Below are 23,453 nucleotides of genomic sequence, written 5' to 3'. Positions count from 1 at the left end.
GAAATAAGAATCGCAAGTTACTTTTTTTTTTAGAATCCTTGAGTTACATTCACAAAAACATGTCAAGCGGGTGCTTAATAGTTCGTCCTGGGTGCTAAAATGAATAAAATGGTTTAGTCCTTCAAAGAAAGGACACTTTTCCATTTTTTTTGTCACTTACATATTTGCTTTTAAGGGTATGATGGAGTGCATGTTTTGTACGGAAAAACGTTCAGATTCTATATAAATGTTACTGTCAATTAGAAACTTCAGGATTCTTTGGTTCATAAGGTTGAAAAAACAGTTTGTTCATGGTACCCTTCAAACACGTCTCTATTGTTTTAGTGAAGGGCTCCCCATATTTATAGATTTTGGTAATGGATGAGGCGCCCTTCAGTCAGGCCACGCGTTTGTTGAGCGCCCAGACTGCCTTATGATGTTGGGTGGTTCCCTTCGAGCATTTTGAATGAAAGTTGTTTGCACATCTGATACAGTATATAATAGAAGTTGTTTGAGCGTCTCATCTAGTTAGTTGTAACGTGAGCCTCGATATTTTTCTTTTACAGTGAAGACTTTGGGTCATTTTTATTTTTTTTAAGCACTAAAGTGTTTGGTCGTGTATATCAAGAAATTACTTATTTAATCAAAGTTTGCCTAGAGGCAGTCAGTCTTCGGTAGGCATTGCAGTTCATACGTTTGGTGGCTGTAGGCATAGGGAAGGAGGGGAACTAGACTAGTCTCGCATGTCAGAATTGAAGTCTCTTTATGTGAAGGACTTTTGTATGAGGTAGTTACTGTAGCAAGCAAGGCGGCAGCTCCGGCGCAGTAGTTGTGAATGCCTCCAGCAGTTTATTTTTTTTATTTAAGCAATGTAACTTTTCTCGGGACGATGTAATTCCAACTGTTTGAAGTTTGATTCTTAGGGGGTTTTGAAAACGAATTGGAACTCAGCCGTGTTACATTTCATGCCGCTCCCCACAGCACTTATTGGTTCTGTGGGTGCTGCCCTGGTGGAACTGGTTAAACTGGGGCAGTGGCCCCTCTCCGCCCTTCTCAGTCACCTGTATCTGATTCTTTTAGGGCTTCAACCTCCTATGGAAGGGATATGAATAGATGTACTGCAAGAGTCACATAGGAATGTTAGAGTAGAAAGGTCTACTGCATATACTAGTGAATACAGTCATCTCTATATACAGAAAAAATGAGCTATATTTAGAGGGGTCGGAGTGGGACGCGGTGGATGGATGCATGATGGATGGATGTATGCATGATGCATGGATGTATGGGTGGATGCATGGATGGGTTGTTGGTTGGATGGGTTGGTGGATTGCATAAATTGTTGAGGGATTGGCTGTATATATGCATCTATCCATACACCCATCCATGCATCTATCCATACACCCATCCATGCATCCACCAACTCATCCATGCAAGCATTACAACAAGAGCCCGCAGCTCTCCTTCGTCTCTCCTCGCCCCCCTTCCCTGAGCCCGCAGCTCTCCTTCGTCTCTCCTCGCCCCTTTCCCTGTGCCCTGCCCTGCTATTGTAAATGACAATGCCATTTTTTTATGTTAAAAAAACATAAATAAAAATAATGTCAAGAGCAATGCCAATAGCTCTAAGTTTAACAAAGGCAAAACCATTGCATTGTAAATGCTTGTTTATTTAGCAAAGTCAAGGCGCTGATGGTTTCAATTGGTGCCGATACCTCCTTCACGGTCAGTTTGTTCGTTCTGTCGTTTTAACAGACATTAACCAAAAATTGACTTCTTATGTGTTTGATCGAGGGCAATTCAGTGTACTCATCTGTGCTCAAAAATCCTTTAAGAGGCAGAAAACAACTCTGTGGTTGATAAACAATATGGCCCAATATAGGGCAGTTTTAATGCAATGAGATCAGAGGCACTATTAGACCAAAGTCTATATTTCAATCATGCTCCACCAAATTCAGACGAGAGCCAGCTTTCTGATACTATTATCAAGGTACAGCTTGTTTTGATATGAACGTGCAAGCCTTTGTGTGGTGCAAAAAAGATGTCCATCGATAGAAATTGGAGTGATGATTCTGAAACGTATGAATCTAGCAGGAAATAAGTGAGCTGTTAGAATCTCTATACTGTGTTGTGTAGAAGGCCCATAATTCACCACCATACGTTTCAGCAAAAGAGCTTAAGACCGGTAATCACGTCACATTATCAGATGTGGTCAATAGGCGAACTGATAAATTGGTTTCCGTGTATACCTTCTGAATTGAATGTCTGCTTTCGATCTAGTTTACTGCAAGAGAGAACCACCCGGGTAGTGAAATGTCTAAAGATCTCAACACCGATTCCCAATTATCAAAACAGACTTCCATGATGGCTCTCAAAATCCCAAGACCATCGATTTTATCGTTAGAGCCAATGTTGAAGACTTGCACTAGCTGGTCCCACCCTTACATCCTCCATGCATCAAAATTTCATTAAACATTGAAATAGTTACCTTCTGTGGAAAACATTAAACTCATTCTTTGTGTTGTTTAACGGGTTTACCAAAACAGTTTCAAAGTTAAAAGGAAAAGGCCATAAAAAGATGGTGCAAGACACAGCCTTCTCTAATGCTGTAACATCCCTCATCTCCCCACTTACAAACCACAAGCTACCTCTCCTGTTTGTGTGCAGAAAAGTAAGTACACTAATGTGTGGATTCATTTTTAGTTCTTCTGTGCCTCATAATAACCTTGGCAGACTTTGATTTTCACCCAGCCACTCATTAATGTATTTAAGCAGTATTTTCGTACCTATTTTACCTGATGACACCAGTACTTAGATCAACCTTTAATTAGCTGTGTTGCTTTAATTACCCTTCCTACCCCACCCTCACACAGAGATCCATTACTTACCGAGGTACCAACGCCACCAGATTCCTACAGAGAGACTGAATATACCATGTTCCAGCTACCACATGCCGAAAAGAAGAGAATCCATCAACAGTGGCCATGCCCAACAGGAAGTCAGCATCTTCTGGAATGCTTTTATGAAGTACTCTCTCCGTCTCAGGACTGGAGGCATCTGCTTCGAGTAGCACAGGAGGCTGGGTATTCTTGCCCTGGCAGGCCTGGATGAAGAACAATTTAGGTTTCTCAGTCAACGAGGGGCACTGCTTGGGAGTGAAGTATGCTGTGAGTGTCCTGATGGGTATCAGTATGTCATCTGTTCCATATACTTTGCCCGACTCGCCATGGGACAAAATGCAGCAGACAAAACAGTCCATGTTATCATGTATTTTTGTCTTGAAGGTCTGCATGCACTCCTTCATGCCAGCTGCTGATAGGTCTGTGTGACAGTGGACCTCCAGACCCAACCAAGTGAACACCCGTTTAAGAGCCTCTATTAGAAAAAAGAAAAGCAAAGAGTTAAAAACAGGCGTTAGCAACCCTGAATAACCAAAGGAAAATATATTTTCTATATTAACTAGTGGCTGAAGATTGTTTTCTTTGGCCAAGTCTACTTAATCAAACTTTAAATCATTGTTAACCTGTTTTGCACTGCTCCACATCCAGTCCAAAAAATATTCATGAGGCTTCCCCAACTTTTGGTTAATGTCAAATTCTAAGTGTAGTTGGACATTTGCTCCTTTATGTGACCAAACCAAATTCCACTAATAAATCAAACAAAGTTTTGGAACATGCTTGAATAGAAACATGAGGTGCTATCTTCACAGAGATTTTCTGCTAATCTAAAAGAAACACTGACAAAACTGATGTGTACAGTGAACAAGGTGCAGGTTGGGTAGCAATAGTGCAACCCACACACAAAGAACTGGAGATAACTAAATACGTACATATAATCAAATTACACATGTTTACATGCACAGGCATAAGCTATAGATTTGTGTTCGAGTGTGGCGGTCATGTAGGGAAGAGCCAACTCTTGAGTAGTCTTCTAAAGAGAAGATAGTTATCCATGGCTCTTATGTTTGGGGGTAACAAATTCAATAGTTTGGCTGCCTAGAACATAGAAAAATGTACCACCCATGGCTTTTTTCTTGTATTGTGAGATTTTGAGGCAAGAAGCGAGTCTCGAGCGGAGGTTCCTTTGTTGTATGCATTTGGGGATTTTATTCCTGATGAAAAGTGGTCCTGTTCCATGTATTGCCTTGTGAGTGAAACAAAGCAGCTTGAACGTGTTTCTTTTGGCAACCTGTAACCAACATGGGGCCCTCAATGTAGGGGAGATGGGGGCTTGTGGCTTTTCATGTAGGCGTAGTCTGGCAGCAGAGTTCCGAATTCGTTGAGGTCTTTTCATGGTTGATAAAAAATATCCATGATAGAGGCTTGTGGCGCAATCTAGTTTAGATAGTACAAGAGAGATAGTAGCTTCAACCTTGTGTGGAAATCCTAGGTGTGGGAAGACGAGTCACAGAATGTTCATAGTAATGAAGCTTGTTCTTACTAACTTATCCACCTGGGCATTCATTGATAATTTGGGGTCCATTGCAATTCCAAGGTTTCTTCCTTCCTTAGATACTTTAGGAAGTGGTCCCAGATCGTGAGATCAAGCGCAGACTAGGTCATAATTTTTCCAGTCACCACATCATGTATTTTAGTTTTGGAAGCTTTCAATTCATCCACTGACCGGTTCTCAGGAAACTGGAGAGTTTTAAGTTTCCATTGTCTTTGGGGCTTTCCTGTTTAAGAAGTATGTGTATGTCATCTGCATAGTTATAGCATGTAAGCTAAAATTCATTGATCATTGCCAGTAAGGCCATCATGTAGATGTTGAAAAGCGTGGGTGAGTTGATAGAGCCTTAAGGGACCCCTGCTTTTGTGAAGCACGGTTTGTATGAGAAAGGGGGAGTATAGATGGCGGATGTCCTATTTTGAAGGTAGGATGTGTTCTAGTCAAGAATAGTCCCCTACATGCCAGCTTCGTAGAGTGTTTGGATTAGAATGTCATGGTCAATTGTGTCGAAGGCAGATGAAAGCTCCAAGAAAAGCACTGCAGTGACTCCGTTCTGGTCTACTGTATTTTTAAGGTCATCCTAGATGCCAGATTTTGTGCCTCTTCCTGAACGGAATCCAGTTTGGAAGTTATAAATTGTGGAAGTATCTTCAGTGAATTGGGACATCTGGGCGTTTCGTCATCTACTACCAGAAATAAAGTTCTCCCAGCAGCACTTGATGAAAATACTGCAAGTCTCCTCAGAATGTATGGCAGTTTAAGGCAAATGGCCTGTGGTCTCTTGTATCTATATCAAATTCAAGAGGGGCCAAGTCATTGCCACATTTCTAGTACATTCAAATAAGATACAATTGCATAGACTTCATCTGCTGCACATGATCTAGGCACTTGTGGTTAATGTTTAATATTCTGATTTTCATGTGTCTGGAAGAAGGAAGAAGAAGAAAGAAGAGATGGAGGAGAGAGGAATGCAGTGAGGAAGGAGAAGTGCTTGGAGAAAGAGGAGGGGGAAGCGGGGGAGGAAGAGGAAAAAGAAAAGGGGGACAAGTATGATATGAAAAAGTGCACATAACAAACTGAATTTTCTCTTATAATTATTCTTTTCTTGTATAACTATGTTCCTTAAAAAATAATTACAACTCACCTAAACAGGTTTAACTTTACTAATCTTAGGGAAAATGACAATCTGAGCTAGCACTTCTGGGATTCAAATTTGTGAACTCTAGGTTACACAACAATCTTTAATGTAGATTTGTGAAGCACTTAATGATATTTCCAGCGTCTTAAATACAGCCAATAGAATAGGACTGACTCACTATTAGGATCCATATAAAAAAAGCGTTATAATATTTGGGACTCTAAGAACTAGGGCTGGCTTTGTCGAGGCACTAAATTGCAAAGTCTAGGCAGGTTATCACTGGGGCAGCCATATCCACCAACATATCTGTGAGGGAGCCTTAGACCTCCAAGGAAATGACTTACCTGCATCCTTGACTGTCCCTTTCCTTTCAATGTTTTTTGCAAACTTATTATTACTGATGATCAGGCAATAACCTCTGCATTGCTCACCCATTTTATAAACAGGCAACCCCTGCAGAAGAAACAGAAACAAATACCTGTTTATTGATAACATTACTTATATCTATTATATTATTATTATAAATATAAAAAACTGCTGTGACTAATTAACACAGGCAAGGGAGGTCAAAATGTTTCAGTGATCCTAAATACTATACCTCTGAACATCTGATGACAAAATGGTTTTATTTTCTGGGCTATGGTGTTTTATACTTTGGCCTTTTCACTTTCATCCACCCTATTGCCACTAGTGTAGTCCTATCCTTATCCTGCTGGTTGGCCTGTAGGTTTGATCCCTTTTGGAGATTAAATGTTTAATGGCCATCACTACACTCTCATCGTCGTCACTTCTAGAGTGGAGGTGGACACCGCTAGATGTCATGGCTCCACCAGTGGCACTCTTCTTTCTAACTTTCTCTGGTAAAGGTTGTTGCAGAAGGTACTCTAGCCCCAAGGGTTATGACAGACGTCAGACTGAAATTCACGATGCAGTATAGTCATGTCCCCCCCCCTTTAACAAGGAAATACACCCATAATCATTCTGTGGACAAACAAAAGTGTTCCAGGAACTACCAAGTGCATACAAAACATTGAAATCGCAGCAGACATTTGACGACTTTGAGTAGAGCGGAGAATAATACCATTGTTTTTTTGCAGATTTGGTTAGAACTATCAGACACTTAGTACTAGAACAACAGATACAAGCACACAATTGTGAAATGAGAACAAAAATTGTTACAGAGTTTGCACCCTTGATTATTGTAGTGCCAGATGGAGTTAGAAAGCAAACACAAGGAGATGATGGACGGAGCGCTGAAACTTTTCAGACACTCATCCCCAGTCACAGATCTGGGCTTAATCCATCATCATTCTTTAGCTAAGTGCGCCGGTTAGCCCAGACGTGGGTCCAGGGCTCACTGTGGGGTGAAACCCCGAAACCGGTCCTAGGATGCTTGTTTCCATTCCAGGAAGGACCTGGCTTGGCAGTTCGGCACAGGGTCAAGACTGATTTGCATATGGCCGGGTCTAATCTGGGGTGACATGGTGAGCAAAAGAATGATGGATTTAACCCAGATCTCTTGACTGGGGGTGAATGTTTTGATTTGTTGTACATTCCGGTAATCAATTGCATGTCTTTTGCTTCCTCGCCCAGAAGGTGTTAGAAGGTAGCTTCCTCTAAACAAAAAGGAAAGTGCTACTTACCAGTATGCATCTGTTCTTGGCATGTAGAGCTGCAGAGTTACACACTGTGCATAGATGGCCACCTAGTGTTGGGCCCGGATGTTTGCAGTTTGTTTTCGTTGTAGAAAAGTCTTTGGAAGTCACAGGATAGGTGACTCCTCCTTTGGATCATACTGCGCATGGGCATCGGCTCCATCCCCATATTTCTTTTTCGCCATTAGGGAAGTGATGCATATTGGTAAGTAGCATTTTCCGTTCGAGGCATATGAGCTGCAGATTACACTCTGTGCATAGATTATATAGCAGTACCCACCTTTAGTGGCGACCACGAGTATCTGTTACAGTTGTTTGAAACAGGCTTTTTAGTACAGCCTGGCCCACAGTTGCTTGTTGTTTAGTTTACACTTCTACACAATAGTGTTTTGTGAATGTGTGCGGTGTAGACCATGTAGCTGCTTTGCATAGATCATCTAGGGGAATGTTCCCCAAAAATGCCATTGAAGCCCCTATTTTTCTTGTAGAATGGGTTTTGGGAGGAATAGATAACGTAAGTTTAGCTTTGTGGGAACAGATTTGTATGCATTTAACAATCCACCTAGCTATCCCAGATTTTGATATGGGGTTACCTTTATGTGGTGGTGAAAAAGGCACAAAAAGTGGTTTAGTTTTACGAAAGGTTTGTGTCCTTTCAATGTAGTAAAGCAATGCTCTTTTGACATCCAAGGTGTGAAGAGCTCTTTCTGCGACTGTTTGTAGCTGCAAGAAAAATACGGGCAGCTCAACAGACGGATTTAGATGGAAGGGTGAAATGACTTTTGGAAGGAATTTAGGATTATTACATAGAACCACTTTATTATGATGCATTTACAGAAAGGGTTCTTGAATGGTAAATGCTTGTAGTTCACCAACTCTTCTGAGAGAAGTAATAGCTACTAGGAAAGCTACTTTCCAAGTTAGGAATTGTAATTCACATTTATGTAACGGTTCAAAGGGGGGTCCCATTAACCGTGTGAGAACAATGTTTAAGTTCCACACCGGTGAAGGAGGTGTTCTGGGAGGGATTATTCTTTTGAGTCCTTCCATAAAAGCCTTTATGGCAGGTACTCTGAAAAGAGATAGATGTTGTCTATTTTGTAAGTATGCTGCAATGGCCGCAAGGTGCAGTCTGATGGACGTGTTCGCTAAATTACACTTTTGAAGGTGTAATAGGTATCCTATGATGTGTTGAATAGACACATCTAAAGGATTGATGTGGTTGTTTTGACAGTATATTACGAACCGTTTCCACTTAGCTGCATAACATGCTCTAGTGGTGGGACGTCTAGCTTCTTTAATAGCGTTCATACAGTCTGGAGGGAGGTTAAGGTAACCAAACTCTATGACTTCAGGAGCCAGATCGCAAGGTTGAGCTGCGCTGGGTCTGGGTGTCTGATCTCTTCATGGTTCTGTGTTAATAGGCGTGTAGATAGGCTTAGTTTCTGGTGCGGTACCACAGAAAGCTGCAGCAGCGTTGTGTTGAGGAAATATAAATTTTTGGTCATGTTATGTTCCCTAGCGTGTACCCCACCGACTCCATGTACCAGCTTAAAGTATATGTAACTTCCCTCCTGTGTCAGCTATGAAGACGCAAATACATTTGCGTCCAACGTTAACTTGTCCTCTTTCAGATCCACCCTGAATGGATTTAATGGTCCGTTCCTAAGTATGCTATGCCACCGTCTTTTTGTAGTGTACTTTACACGTTTTTCTGCTCTGGCAAAGTAGGCCCTGAATTTCTGCCATCGAGCCTCTTTTCTGGCTTTCGACTCTGACAGCCTCTGCCCAGGCTGCCTCTGTACCCGTGAACTCTGACTTACTTCCAGCGCGGCCCCTCGCGCTCAGCTCAGCCTGCTTTCTGCCAAGACTGACTATAACCTTCGAGTTATCTGTTCCGCTCCTCGAAAATGCATTCCTGCCTACTAGCTTCAGTAAACATCCTCCCCAGCTGCAGAGCCAAAGGGCCGACCTGTCCCAGTGCAAGTAATTCATAGCTTCTGTTACCATGCTTCCATGGAAGGCCCCGTGCCCCCACGCTTCTCATGCAGACACTTAGGCGCTTATACACGCATCCACAGTTAGCATAGAATAGCTTCTGCCCTAGAGACCTTTCCATCCAGATAATATGGTTCCTAAACATCAGATATCAGATATGATAGAAGTACAAGTTGATCTGACATGCCAGACTTCTGTCTCTTTCCGTCAGTGTAAATGTCAAGTCCCCTGCACCCCTCCAATCACACGTCATGCAGCTGCGCGCGCATCCAAGCTTCCGATTTCTGCTGACATTGCCACATTTCTGCTTAGTGCCACCCACCTGTGACACCTATCAGTGACGTTTCTAGCACACACCTCCAGTTCACGCCTCTTGATTACGTACTAGTACCACGTGTATACTGTTATCTTGTCTTCTCTCAGCTGTTACGCCTCCTGCACTGTTGCTTATGATATGAATTAAGTATATAAGCTATGTATTGTCAATAAAATGTAGCGCGCTCTATCCCTTCTGACACCCCTGTGGTGGTCAGAATCCGATATCCTGGTCATGACCATTCCTTTTTAAGGAATAAAACCCCTAAGAACTCTAACACACGGACTCTGGTTTTTTCTTTCCGATCTGAGTTATTATTGATTAAGTACTTACCTGCATAGAAATTAAGAGAGTAAATTAATTATTTACGTCAGTGTACCATGGTTGTCTGGCCCAAGTTGGAGCAACTAGAATAAGTTTTAGGGAATGTTGCTGTAGTTTGCGTACCACTAACAGAAGTAGTGGGAGAGGAGGAATAGCGTACGCAAATTATCCGGACCAGTTCATCCATATTGCGTTACCTTTGGACAGAGGGTGTGGATATCTGGCGGCAAAGTTTGGGCACTTTGCATTTTCGTGGGTGGCAAAGAGGTCTATCTGAGGTTGAAAGAACGGTTGAATAACTTGCGGATGAAGTTCCCACTCGTGGATCTGCTGTGTCTGTCAACTTGCAAAAGATGGACAGAATGCAGAACAATGTCATACATTCACCCCAGTACAGAAATCTTGGCCTAAATCCATCGTTTTTTTGCACTCCACACCACCTTAGTTCAGACATGGCCATATGCAAATCAGCCTTGACCCTGTGCCTCATGGGAACAGTCCAGCCCGAACCTCAAAGCCATGTCTTTCCTGGACCGGAATCAAGGATCCTAGGACCGGTTTCTGGCTATCAGCAGTCTTCAGCCAGGATAGCTTGACTCCAGTGGTGTGGAGAGCATGGGACTCACGTCTGAGCATACCCATCCCAATGTCAACTTAGCAGATCTGCCATGGTGTTTTTTACTCCTGGAACATGTTGGGCTAAGAGGAAGATCTTTAGTGGTATAGCCCATCTCCATATCTGCTGCGCTATCTGAGAGAGCTGCAGAGAGTGTGTCCCTCCTTGTTTGTTTATGTAATACATTGCTGTCATATTGTCCGTGCAGATTAAGACAGCTTTGCCTAATACTTGCTTTTGGAATGCTTTCAGGGCTAGAAATACAGCTAATAACTCCAAGTGGTTGATGTGGAGTAACCTTTGTTGCGGTGTCCACCTGCCTTGCATGGTGTGATGCAGTAGGTGAGCTCCCCAGCCGGAGAGCGATGCGCCCGCTGTTATGACTATTTGAGGAACTGGCTCTAGAAACGGTCGGCCTTTTGAAAGGTTTTTGGTGTTCCACCATTGCAGAGAACGAGGAGTCCGACTGTCTACCAACACTAGGTCTGTTAATTAACAGTGAGCCTGGTTCCATTGTCGTGCTAAGCACTCTTGAAGTGGACGCATCTGTAGTCTTGCGTGAGGTACTATGAATATGCAAGATGCCATCATTCCTATGAGCTGCATGAACACTCGAGCTGGAAGAGAGTGTTGCAGTTTGAATTTTGTTAGGAGAGTTTGTACACTTGTTATCCTAGCCCGAGAGGGATACGCTAGTGTTAATTGGGTGTTTATTGTAGCGCCCAGATATTGTTGTACATGTGACTGTTGCAGATGTGACTTGGTGTGATTTACTGTGATTCCCAAGTCGTGGAGCAGTTGAATTGTGGCCTGAGTGTGTTGTACACACTGGCTGTATGAGCTGGCTTTTATAAGCCAGTCGTCTAGATATGGGAAGACATGAATATGCTGTCTTCGTAAGTGTGCTGCAACTACTGCTAGGCAATTGGTAAACACCCTTGGTGCTGTTGTGACTCCGAATGGGAGTACTTTGAATTGGTAGTGCTGACCATTTAGTACAAATCTGAGATATTTTCTGTACGCTGTGTGGATAGGAATGTGGAAGTAGGCGTCCTTGAGATCCAGTGTGACAAGGAAGTCGTCTTGTAAAAGGAGCGGAAGGACCTGTTGGAGTGTGACTATATGAAAGTGGTCTGACTGTATGAACAGGTTTAGGGGTCTGAGGTCTAGGATAGGCCTTAGAGATCCGTCCTTCTTTGGGATTAAGAAATACAGGGAGTATACTCCTTTGTTTTGCTGATGCATTAAAACTATTTCTATTGCATTTTTCTGCAGGAGGGATAGAACCTCCTGTCTGAGCAGTATCAGATGTTCTTGTGACATTGGACGCTGTCTGGGTGGTATGTTTGGGGGGTAGAGGTTAGTTCGAGACAGTAACCTGACTGAATTATTTTTAGCACCCACCTGTCTGATGTGATGTTTTCCCAGGCTTGTAGGTATTGTTGTAGTCTTCCCCCAACAGGAGTTGCATGGGGCAGGGGAAAGGGAGGGAAGTCATTGGGCAGGGGTGGAGGCACAGCAGGAGTTGTTGTTTTTCCCTCTGCCCTTATTGTTGTTACCTCTGTAACCACCCCTTTGGTAGCCCCTACTATAGGTGGATTGTGTGGGGGCTTTGTAAGAGGTAGAGGGTGTGTCTGAAGAGTATCCTCTTGTGGCACTTCTGTAAGAGGAGCGGCGAAATGAGCGTTTGGGAGCCTGCAACTGCAGGGCTCCCATAGATTTGGCTGTATCTGTATCCTTCTTCATCTTTTCAAGGGATAAGACTACATTAGGTCCGAATAAGTGTTGCTCATCAAAGGGCTGGTTAAGTATAGCACATTGGACTTCAGGTTTGAACCCTGAAATACGTAGCCATGCGTATCTACGCAGCAAAACACTGGTGTTAATTGCTCTTGAGGCAGTGTTTGCTTCATCTAATGCACAACGAATAGAGGTGTTTGTAATATTTTTTCCCTCTTGGATAAGCTCATTTGCTCTATCTTTATATCTATCAGGGAGGTGTTGCATTAATGATTCTAATTCATCATAATGTGCCCCGTCTTATCTTGCCAATAATGCTTGCGTATTGGCAATACGCCACATGTTTGCTGCCTGAGACGCCGTCCTTTTACCGGATGCGTCAAGGAGCTTAGACTTTATCTGGTGGGGGAGCTTCACCTGATGTTTGTGAATTTGCTCTTTTGCATGCATTAGAGACCACAAGAGAGTCTAATGGTGCTGGGCCTTTAATATATGCTGGATCTGAAGGGGCAGCTTTATATTTTTTCTCTATGCGTGGATTGATGACCCGCGTTCTAACTGGGTCTTTGAAGACTTCAGGAGCATACTTAACTCCCTTAAGCATGGGTAAAATTGACGAGGATCTTTGTGAATTATCAAAAGTATCCATTAGGAAGTCTTCCTCTACAGGGTCAGTGTGCATGTCTACCCCATGGTATTGTGCAGCCCTGTGTACTAGCTGATTAAAACCCATAGTGTCTTCTGGTGGGGAAGGCCTAGAGGGATATATGTTGTCTTGAGGGACGTTAGGGATGTCTGGGGTGTTGTAATCATCCCATGGGTCAGGCGAGCCTGGAGGAATAGAGGGATCATCTGCAACACCCCCTGAATCGTCAGAGCGGTCATCCCTGTTGTCATCATCTGGTATGATAGAAGATGTAGGGGAGTGCTGTGGTAGGGGAGCAGGTGGTGATGGCATAGGTGGAGGAGTAAGGGAGGGGATCCTTAGAGGAGAGGTAGCAATGTCCTTATTCTTTGGATGAGGAGCCGGTGCAGGTGTATTCAGTGGTGTTTTTTTTTAACTAAGAGTTAGTTGACCAGTGGTTGGAGCCTTAACAAGAGTCTTTTGTGCATGGTCTGGATGAAATAAGTCCTCTGCAGGAGGCCGATCTTTTGGTGCGGAGGGAGTTCTTGGCACCAAACTGGGGGCTTCTTTTGGCTTTGAAACTTGCTATTTGGTAGTTTCTTTAGCCAGAGTCTTTTTTGGCTCCGGTGATTTTTTTGGCTCCAATGAATGTTTCGGCTCCGATGGTGTTTTGGGATCCAACGTTTTTTCCGATTCCGATGGATTTTTCGGATCCGATGATTTTTTCGAATCCGAAGCCTGTTTGCTTGGGTCCAATTTGAGTTTCGGTGCCAAGGGACTAGCAGTAGGCTTCGGTGCCGATTGTTTCACTGTCGGCATGGCAGCCGATTATATCTTTTTCGGTGCCGGTAGGTGTGCGCCGGCACCGTGGGCTGAGGATTGCGCGCCGAAGGAAATCGGTTCCAACACGGAGCGCTGGAAACACATCCAAGCCCGGTGGCGGAAAAAAACAATCTGGGGATGGAGCCGATGCCCATGCGCAGTTTGATCCAAAGGAGGAGTCACCTTTCCTGTGACTTCCAAAGACTTTTCTACAACAAAAACAAACTGCAAACATCCGGGCCCAACACTAGGTGGCCATCTATGCACAGTGTGTAATCTGCAGCTCATATGCCTCAAACATAAACTTCCAATCACAACTACTCCACACTTAAAGCAATGTAAAGTTAAAAGCAATTTGTTTCCATCACGGAGTTAAGCTAAGTGATTCAATGTGAAAAACAGCCTGCAGAAACAAACTCACCAAAATGACAGCTTCACTAAACATCTTCCAACAAAAATGTTGAACTGTTTGGAATTCTTCAATCCAATCAAGCTCACTTGTATTATTATTGTAAACGCAATCCTAACATAATTGAGGGCAAGTGCTTGAGAGATGGCCACAATGCAAAATATCATATTTCCAAGGAGATATTTGGTTTTAATAGATAATTTGGCAGTAGTTTTTTTCAAGTTCTATATTATTGGTATTTATGTAATTGAGCGGCAATGCATACATCCCTACTTAACATGACCAACACACAGGAGTCACTGAAGATGGTCCCAATAACAGACAACAAACAAAACATTGAAATTAAAAGAAAAGAAATTAAAGGAATCATTGAATAATAATATACAATAAACAAGGATAATACAAACAGATATGGTAAGAAAAAAAATGCACTTGGTTGTAACGGGATTAGTGAGGCCAGTGTGGGACCAGTGGGCTCACTAAAATACATAGTTGACCAGCACAGATAAAACAAAGTATAAACATATCAATCCAATGTACAGGTGGACCCCAAAGAAGATTAACGACAGCCAAAGACAGTGAGCGGTGGACATAAACTAAAGAATATTTTAGCAAGCTAAACAAAGCACACAGTCAAACGAGTGGGAGAATACATGCACTCAAGGAGGAGGAACACTACCAGTGGCACATATAATAATGAATGAAAACCACACTATTAAATTCTACCATTTATGGAAAAATTCACTAAATACCTTGGTCATTCTGCCACATGCACGTAATTCTGCATTCCATGGCTCAGACTTGTAATTGCTTGTGAGTGAGTTGTTAATACAACTCACTATTGCATCCCATTTTACCGGCTTACTCATAACTAGTGTAATATCTTGGACCTTTACATCTGAAGGAAAGAAGAGCATACTTCAGGACAGAAACTTAGCTAAAGACCAAGGCTGTCCATCAGTGGTATAGACATGATGCAAGGCTAGAATGTGGGGTGTAGGTGCGGATGGCCAAACCAGTAACACAATGTATTAAAGTCATCGATAACCGCAAAAGGGGCTCCTCTACTGGAGCCACTCCTTGCTCCGCCAAGTCGGGACTTCTGGCAGGTCTGGACCAAGAAGACACATTTTGAAAGCTGCAGCACAAGTGCTAGGATCTCACCGGAGAATACCCCTTCGCTAAACCACATGTACTGAAAGGCTGCAGACAGACTGGCAGTGAGGTTGCCTTATAGAACATTCCTGTCCAGAATCTTCAGATGGTGCTTACGTTAGGGAATACGTAGGACAAGTAGCTTGGTGCTCAAGGTGTTTAATACAATTAGCATTTCCTCTCAGGAATTACAGGGAAACATAGTCAAATTAATAAATTACTATTGTTCATCTTTGACGCATGGCTTACAATGCAGTAGCCTTTTATTGGTCAATTAAAGATAATTTCTATGCTATCTAAGAGATCTGCTTGACATGAGAAGCATAGTGTTAACGCTTAAAGGTTGGCATTAAAATGTAAACTATTATTAAAGTCGCTTTGTGCATCAGGCTGAAACGCATAACATGATCATTTTTACCCATTCCTAAAAGTTTGAAAGAAGTTTTGCTCCTTTAATGTAGGTTGTCGGCATATAAAAAATAGATCATAAAAGGAGCTCTACAGACCTCAGAGTTTCCGTCTGCACTGCAGGATTCAGATGCTTGTCCTAGGCCGAGCTCCGCTAGTGAGTGGGAAACACTTCCTGTTGTGTCAACTAGAAAAGGCGGGAAAAGAAGACCAAAGTGTCACAATCATAAACTGCTGTTATTGTAACACAGAATGTGAAGAAAGTATGATCTGGCAAATTGCAGACCCATCCAGTATGCTGAGACCCTGCTTACACTTTTCCGATGATTTTGGGGGTTTTGCAAAACAATTGCCTCCAGCACTATACAAAAACAAGCATTTACAAAGCAATGCAATAGGTCTCGTATTTGAGGAGGTTTGAGCTATTGGCATTGTACATAACAATGCCTTTTATTTGTGTTTTAGTCTTTAAAACATAAATAAAAGGCATTGTCAATTACAATTCAAATAGCTTAAATTCTTGTATAATACCAAAGGACAGGGTTCTTTGTCTCAGGCATTGATTGCGCTCCACTATATATCTGATCTATTTCTCTGGTGACAATTAATATTTGTGGTGCTACAAGTAAAGGGGCGACCCTCACAACCCCTAAAAGGATATTGCTAAGACAACATCTGCATTTGAAAACAAAACCTGTGCACACACATCAAATGAAACATATATTATGTCCATTTGTCAATTCATTTGAAAAAAGTAGTTGTTCTTATTGCTTTTAATACTCGTGCTAAACAGCGCTGTTTAGCACGAGTATTAAAAGCAATAAGAACAACAGACGTCAACAGCTTAAATTCTTGTAACTGTGAAACCTATTGCATTGCAAATGCTTGTTAGTTCACTCTTCACTTAAAGAAGGAGGACAAATTAAGTGACACAGATGGATGCATGTTGGATGGTAGGATGGATAAATATATAGATAATGATGGACAGCTAGATGACTATATGTGTGGGTGGACTTTTTGGGATGGGTAGTTGGCGAGTGGACAGGCAGATCCAGAGAGGTAAGCTGGGTAATGGAATGATGTAGGAGTAGAGAAAGGTAAGCTGAATGATGGGTGGATAGTTGGGAATAGAAATAAGGGCAGGCGGACAAATGGATAGACAAACAGATAGACACATAGTTGGACAGACAGATGAGTGGGTGAACAGAAACCCCATATCTGATATTTCCCACCAGTTTACAGCAGCTTGACAGTATTCACTCTCCTCCGGTAATGTATGCAGTATGCAGACAAATAATTGCTGCTTTGAATCTACAACACCTTGTAAACAATAGCAGAGTCACTTTTCACCTTCTATTGCCCAAACTCCAACAAATAAAATGTCGAGCCCTAAAGCTAAAGAAAAAAATACGCTTGACCCAAACTGATACAGTGATGGTGCTTCCGCGCACCCTCCTTCCCAGGACTACTGTTACATTCTCAGAAAGTCAGACTCCCAGTTTCCCAAGTAACATTAGCTTCAGTTGACAATTTATTATTTATAAAAAAAAAATGTAGACTGTCGGGACAAGTTCTCAGTTGCGACCATTGCTGCCCGAAGAGCAATCCACTCACACGAGGCACCAGTGGAACATTAAAAAGTTCACTTGTGCTGGACGCCGTCCAAAAAAACTGTAATAAAACAAGGGTGCCTGTAAAACAGAGGTATTACTCGGCGTGTTTGTAAATAAATGAACACAGGGTCAGACTGCTTCCTAATAACTGCCACAGATCACTTGGTGTAAGGCCCGATTACGTCACTGGGGGGAGAGGCAAACAGGAAGTATCGGTTAGTGGATAGGATAATATTGAACATACTGATGGAGCAAGGATTCAAGAAAAACTCTCAATTTTACTAACCATTAAAATTTGTAGATGCGACGAAACTAATATACACCAAACAACGACACGGGTAAAGAAAGCTTTACGCATGCTTAATTAATGTGGAATAAAGTGCACACGTGACTAAACCGCTTTTATTTGTAAAAACGATCTGCGCATGTGCAAGCTGGAATTACGTAGAGATAATGTGACTAACTCGCTTTTGGAGGGAAATTTTTGCGAATGCGGAAGAAGGACTAACATGTGGTCTTGCAGAACGGCATGCCCAGCATCTGCTTGCCTGAACTAAAAGGAAAGCCGCTTACGTTAATGCTTTTGCCCAGAAAAATTATAATACCATGGGATAGAGTAGAAGTGGGTGGTGAAAAGTGCGGATTATGTATTTGAGAAAATGACATCTGTTTTTGGTTCTTTTATCAATAGTGTGCAATTGGGCCTGTTTTGCATATGACAGGGAGAGAAAATGGAGTTGAATGACGAGTTACGCATGTTCAGTAGATTCGGAATATGACCCAATAACCGAAGAAATGAACTGCTGCCAAATATCAAGGCAGAAGACGTGGGAAAGTGAAGACGTGTATGCCTCATCTATGAAGCCTGCATTGAAATTGTTATTAAAAGTTGCAACAATATATGAATGTGAAACAAAGCATGAATGAGCTAAAGGGGAAGGGTTTGCGGAACAATGGTACCTTAATAAAAATGAATATTTCAGCATAGTGTGATGTAAACTCCCCGAGCCCTGTCCAATCATATTCCGTATTTTATTAATATTTGCAACTATTGAGGGTGGGATATGTAGAAATGAAGACTATAACTAGAGTGACGTTAGAATGTTAGAGAGGGGAATGCTGCTGTTATTTACCAAGTCAAGAGAAGCTCGCTGCTGGGTTGAGCGAGAGAAGCTGGGTCGAGCAAGTTTAAAAAATAAGAGAGGAGAAAGCAGTCTGGGAAGATTAAAATCCGAATGACAGCAGGATTAGGAGTAGAGGATTCCAGAAGAACCTCGAGGAGGGAGAGTGTGTACGAGAGGGATGCGTTGTGATACATCGGGTTTGTAGAGAAGTCTAGTATCTGTCCTGTCCTGATCCTGCCCTATAGTCTTTGTCTCGTGATTCTAACTAGGGGCCCCCCACCATTCCTTTGGCCAGAGGGGTAGTTTTCACTATTTTAAATAGGTAAATATTATTCTGACTCATAATTTTCAAATTTCTTTGCAAATGTATTTTTGCCTTTGAACTCTTTTGTCTCTTCCATCTATCCACTCCTTTGCATTGATTTATTGAATGAGTTTGTGTCATTGGCTGTATCTGCTAAAAGATGCATCTCTCCCTTGTGAAAATGATGTTGTATGCACTGTGAATTTGTGTTGAAAGAGCGTTCACCTTTATGCCTGAAGTTTAGATAAAACGTATGAATCTTTCCCAGAGTCTGTGGTTATTTCACTAAGATATATGAATTAGTTAGAAAACTGTTATTATCACCATCAACTAACTAAACTAATGGTCCATTGACCAGAGGAAGTATGTTGATCAGTGAAAGATTAGTTAGGCTATCTATTTTTATTTTAAGCATTTCAAGACTACAGAAAAGTAACTAATCAACATCTGAAGGAACTATAAAACTTGACCCCCAGCGGGTAACGGGGAAAATGATGAAAATTGGGTAAATATGTATGGGCCTTATTGAATTGTGTGGAGTATTTTATCCCTGGCACATCCGCTGGATCAATACGAATTATTATTGTAATTGTTGTGATTATTATATTGTTGTACTTGGATTTATATTTACACAGCTGTTGATCTCGTGTGTGAGAATGATGAAAATAAGTAAAATATAACAAAATAGTATTTGCAATGCAATAGGTCTCGTATTTCCGTGAGTTTAAGCTATCCGCATTGTAAATGACAGTAGCTTTTCTTTATGTTTTAAAAACCAAAACATGAATAAAAAGGCATGGTCATTTACAATTAGGGTGACCAGAATTTTAAAGCCAAAAATGGGGCCCGGTGTTGTGTAGGTATTTGTAGGTGGGTATCTTGAAGTGGATTCTTTTCTCAACCGAGAGCCAGTGGAGCTTGCGTAGGTGTTGGCTGATGTGTTCGTGTCGGGGGACCCCCAGGGTGAGTCTGGCGGCGGTGTTCTGTATAATCTGAAGTTTGCGGAGTAGAGACTTGTTGATGCCGGCGTAGAGGGTGTTTCCGTAGTTCAGCGTGCTGGTAATGAGTGCCTGGGTGACTGTTTTCCTTTCCTCGGGGGGATCCATTTGAAGGTCTTACGGAGGATGCAGAGGGTGTTGAAGCAGCTGGAGGTGATGGCGTTGACCTGTCGATTCATGAATTGGGAGGAGTCGAGTACGATGCCGAGCTTCTTGGCATGGTCTGTGGGGGTAGGCGGGCTGCCGAGGCTGGTGGGCCACCAGGAGTTGTTCCATGCCGCAGGGGTGGTCCGAGGACGAGGACTTCCGTCTTCTCCAAGTTGTGTTTTAGGCAGCTGTTGCTCTTCCAGGCTGCGATGTCCTGCATTCCTTCCTGGAAGTTGAGGGTCTGGTGGTGGTGGGGTCCTTGGTGAGCGAGAAGATGAGCTGGGTGTCGCCGGCGTAGGAGACTATGCTGAGGCATGCTGTCGGACGATGGTGGTGAGGGGGCTCATGTAAAGGCACACAAAAGGGTTGGGCTGAGTGATGATCCCTGTGGGATTCCACAGTAGATTTCCGTGGGTTGGGAGAGGAAGGGTGGCAGTCTGATCCTTTGGCTCCTGCAGGTGAGGAATGAACTGATCCAGTCGAGTCAGTGCCTTGTATGCCGGCGTCGTGTAGTCTGGTTGTGAGTGTGAGGTAGGAGATGGTATTGAGTGCTGCTGATCGGTCGAGTAGAATCAGGGCTGTTGTGTTGCCTTGGTCGAGGAGGGAGCGGATGTTGTCGGGGGCGGCAAGTAGGGGGGTCTCTGTGATGTGGTTGCTTCGAGATCCGGATTTGGAAGAGTTGAGGATGCCGTTACTTTCGATGAACATAATCAGTTCTGCGTTGACTGTCTTCTCAGCGACTTTAGCTCCAAAAGGGAGGAGCGAGATGGGCCGGTAGTTCTTGAGGTCAGTCGGGTCCGCTGAGGGCTTCTTGAGCAGGGGCCTGACATCTGCGCGTTTCTAGTTGTCGGGGAAGGAGCCGGTCTCGAAAGTGGTGTTGATGATTTGTTGCAACAGGGGTGCAATGGTAGTGGCGGCTCTGTGGTATATGTGGGGTGCACAGGGGTCTGTAGGGGCACCAAAGTGGATGCTTTCATGGTCGCAGCGGTCTCCTCTGTCGTGATTGGTGTCCAGGCAGAGATGGTGGTCTGGCTGGAGTTGCTGCCGGGCGGGCTGACAGCGGGGTCGGGCATGTGGTCGTTGACATAGACATACTTTATCTTTAGGTGGGAGCAGGATCCGAGTTTGTAGCAGAGGCCCGGGGAGGGGGTGATGTCCGTGGCTTTTCTGTATCAAGGAAACAAAGCCCCTCTAATCATTAAAATAATTTTTATTTGCATTTTGTTGTATACAGGTGACAGACAACTTCATTGACTGTTAAAAAGGGCACATAAGAATTTGTGTATGAAATTTAGCGTATTATCGTTTCAACTGAAAACATTATCAACAGTTATTGCTGCACTGTTACACCTCATGCTTAAATGTAATAAAGAAAGATGTGTTATGGTAAAAAGAACATTTGTATACATTGCACTGATCAGCTATTATTGGTACTAGAAGATGCATAATTTTGCATCGCAATGGGGGACATCACTTTTAACGGAGGTGAGTTCAACTGGGATACACTGTATAGGAGGATATGCTTTGCGCTGGATGTAGGCGAGCTTTGTAGTGGGCTTTAGTATCTAGTCATTATATGTCTGGGCCCAGGAGGGATGGGCTGGGGTGGGCACGAGGTTTGATATTTATGGTTGCCTGGTGTCCGCACTCTGTGGGTTACCTGTCGCTAGGGCGTCGTCTTGCGCATTACTAGAGTGCGTTTCTTCATGCGTGATTTGAGAGGTGGGTGGAGTAGTCTGTAGGTTGTGCATTTGTCACCTCTTGTTTGAAGGCGTGTTGTAGTGTTGCCCGCTGCATAGATATGTGGTGCTTTCAAGTGCCCCGGACTTCTTAGAGTCTTAGTAAATGGGGGGCATTAGAGGAGGAGACACTGACTACTCCTCTCCAGGCCCTCAGCGGGAGTCCCCACAGGGTCCTCCAGTGCATCGCTATACTTCAGTTGACTAGTAAGAGGGTTAGGGACGTGTACAATGTCTTTACTCTGCGGCGTTTCAAACGTTTGATTATGCCTAACACACTAGCTTCCCAAGTGTTGATGTCAGTGAGTCCTGTCATCTCATACAATGCAGTGTGTCGTGCTCCAGAAGGTCCGGAGTGTCGGGCAGGCCCAGATCATGTGGAGGACGCACTTGGTTCTGAGCATCTAGGGCACATGAATTGTGTGTCCGGGTAATAGCGTTGGAGGGTTTTATGTGTATACTATGAACAGTGTAATATAAAGTATTGTATGTTTTTGAAGCGGTAGTTGTGTGATACTTTTTGGGGGAATTCCATTGCTTGTTCCCATTCTTTGTTGCGGAGGGACCGCCGAAACTCCATTTCCCATTTTTCTCGATGAGGAGTGAGAGTGACCACGCTCAGCGTTCAGATTCTGATACAGTCATGTCAGTATGTGACGTCCGGGGCTCATCAGAAGTATTGCATGTAGGACGGGGTGCGTGGGTGGCTCAGTGTCTATTGTGTGCCAGATACAGCGACAGTCTGCCACCAGTTGTCTATGTATGAGAAACTGCCCCCTTGGAAGATCTGTGCCACTTATTAGTTCTGCAAATGACAGTAGTTGCCCGTTTACAAACAGGGAGCCTACTTCTGTGATTAAGTGTTCTCTCCATGTGTGCAGGGCTTATTCTGTCTATCGATTACGGCCTTTAGGAAGACCTACCAAAGGCAGTCAGGGGTGGAGTACAGAGGGACTGGTTGTGCCATCCGATGTATACGTTTCAGGCAGGTGTGCGCTATTGCTAACTGCAACGGGTAGCTCAGCGGGGGTTTAGCCCCTGGCATTAGCATGCAGTGAATTACTGAGATGGAGATTGGCCCTTTGTTGTGTGAGTCTCTCCCAGTGCGCGTCCTGCTGTCCATCGTGACATCCACTGCAGCTCAGCTGGGCTGCTAGGAAGTATGCCTCAAAGGAGGGGGCTCTCAGTCCCCCATGGTCCATTGGTAATTGTAGTTTGGTCAGGGCTGCCCACCTGCGCGCCCCCCACCCCAAATAAGAGTACCGCTGAGAGTTTCTAATTCCTGCAAGAAAGCACAGGAGGATTAGTGAAGTGATAAAGCAGTCGCAGGACTAGGATCATTTTAGCCATCGCGATTTTCCCAATAGGGGCTACAGGGAGTGTTTTCCAGAACTTGACCGAGGACTGGATGCCTTTTAGCGCCCTACGGTTGTTTCTCTCATATATGTCTTGTTGCGTGTGATGCAGACGCACACCTAGGTAGCGCGTTTGAGCACTCCAGGTTGTGTCCGTTCCTCCCGCTTGCACTGGCTAGGGAGGGAGATTGCCAGATAATGGATATAATGTAGATTTGGCTCAATTGACTTTTAGGCCCACTACAGCTTCAAAGTCCGCCAATATGTGGTGAGGATCGGGGTGAGGTCCGAAGTGAGGTCTCGGATATAAAATGATACAGCATGCGTAGTACCTGCTATTAGGATTCCCTATTGCTCACCCTCTCTACGAAGCCTGATCGAGAGTGGCTCCATCACTATGGCAAATAGTAGCGGGGAGAACAAGCAGCCCTGTCTTGTGCCTCTTGATATCAGGAATGAGGACGAGATGTAGTGCACAAGCTTTACTCTGGAGGTCTGCCTAGTGTATATGAGCTTAGTGTAGGCTAGTAGGCAGGGCCCTATTC

At 43.5% G+C, this 23,453-nt stretch overlaps 1 protein-coding gene across 2 annotated transcripts in view; it reads right to left on the bottom strand.

Moving 5' to 3' along the window:
- The window catches only part of CASP10 (caspase 10), a 163,541-nt gene that overhangs the window by 22,562 nt on the left and 117,526 nt on the right, over positions 1 to 23,453 (bottom strand). For both annotated transcript variants that reach the window (XM_086955243.1, XM_086955241.1), the window contains exons 7-9: positions 15,727 to 15,815; positions 5,905 to 6,013; positions 2,862 to 3,348 (exon numbers count right to left, since the gene is read on the bottom strand). In XM_086955243.1, the coding sequence (XP_086811369.1) occupies positions 2,862 to 3,348; positions 5,905 to 6,013; positions 15,727 to 15,815 (685 nt within the window). The remainder of the gene's footprint in view (positions 1 to 2,861; positions 3,349 to 5,904; positions 6,014 to 15,726; positions 15,816 to 23,453) is intronic.

Source organism: Lissotriton vulgaris, chromosome 2_1 (genome assembly GCF_964263255.1).
Source record: "Lissotriton vulgaris chromosome 2_1, aLisVul1.2, whole genome shotgun sequence".
NCBI classification, from domain to species: Eukaryota; Metazoa; Chordata; class Amphibia; order Caudata; family Salamandridae; genus Lissotriton; species Lissotriton vulgaris.
This window is presented reverse-complemented; position numbering and strand designations above follow the sequence as displayed.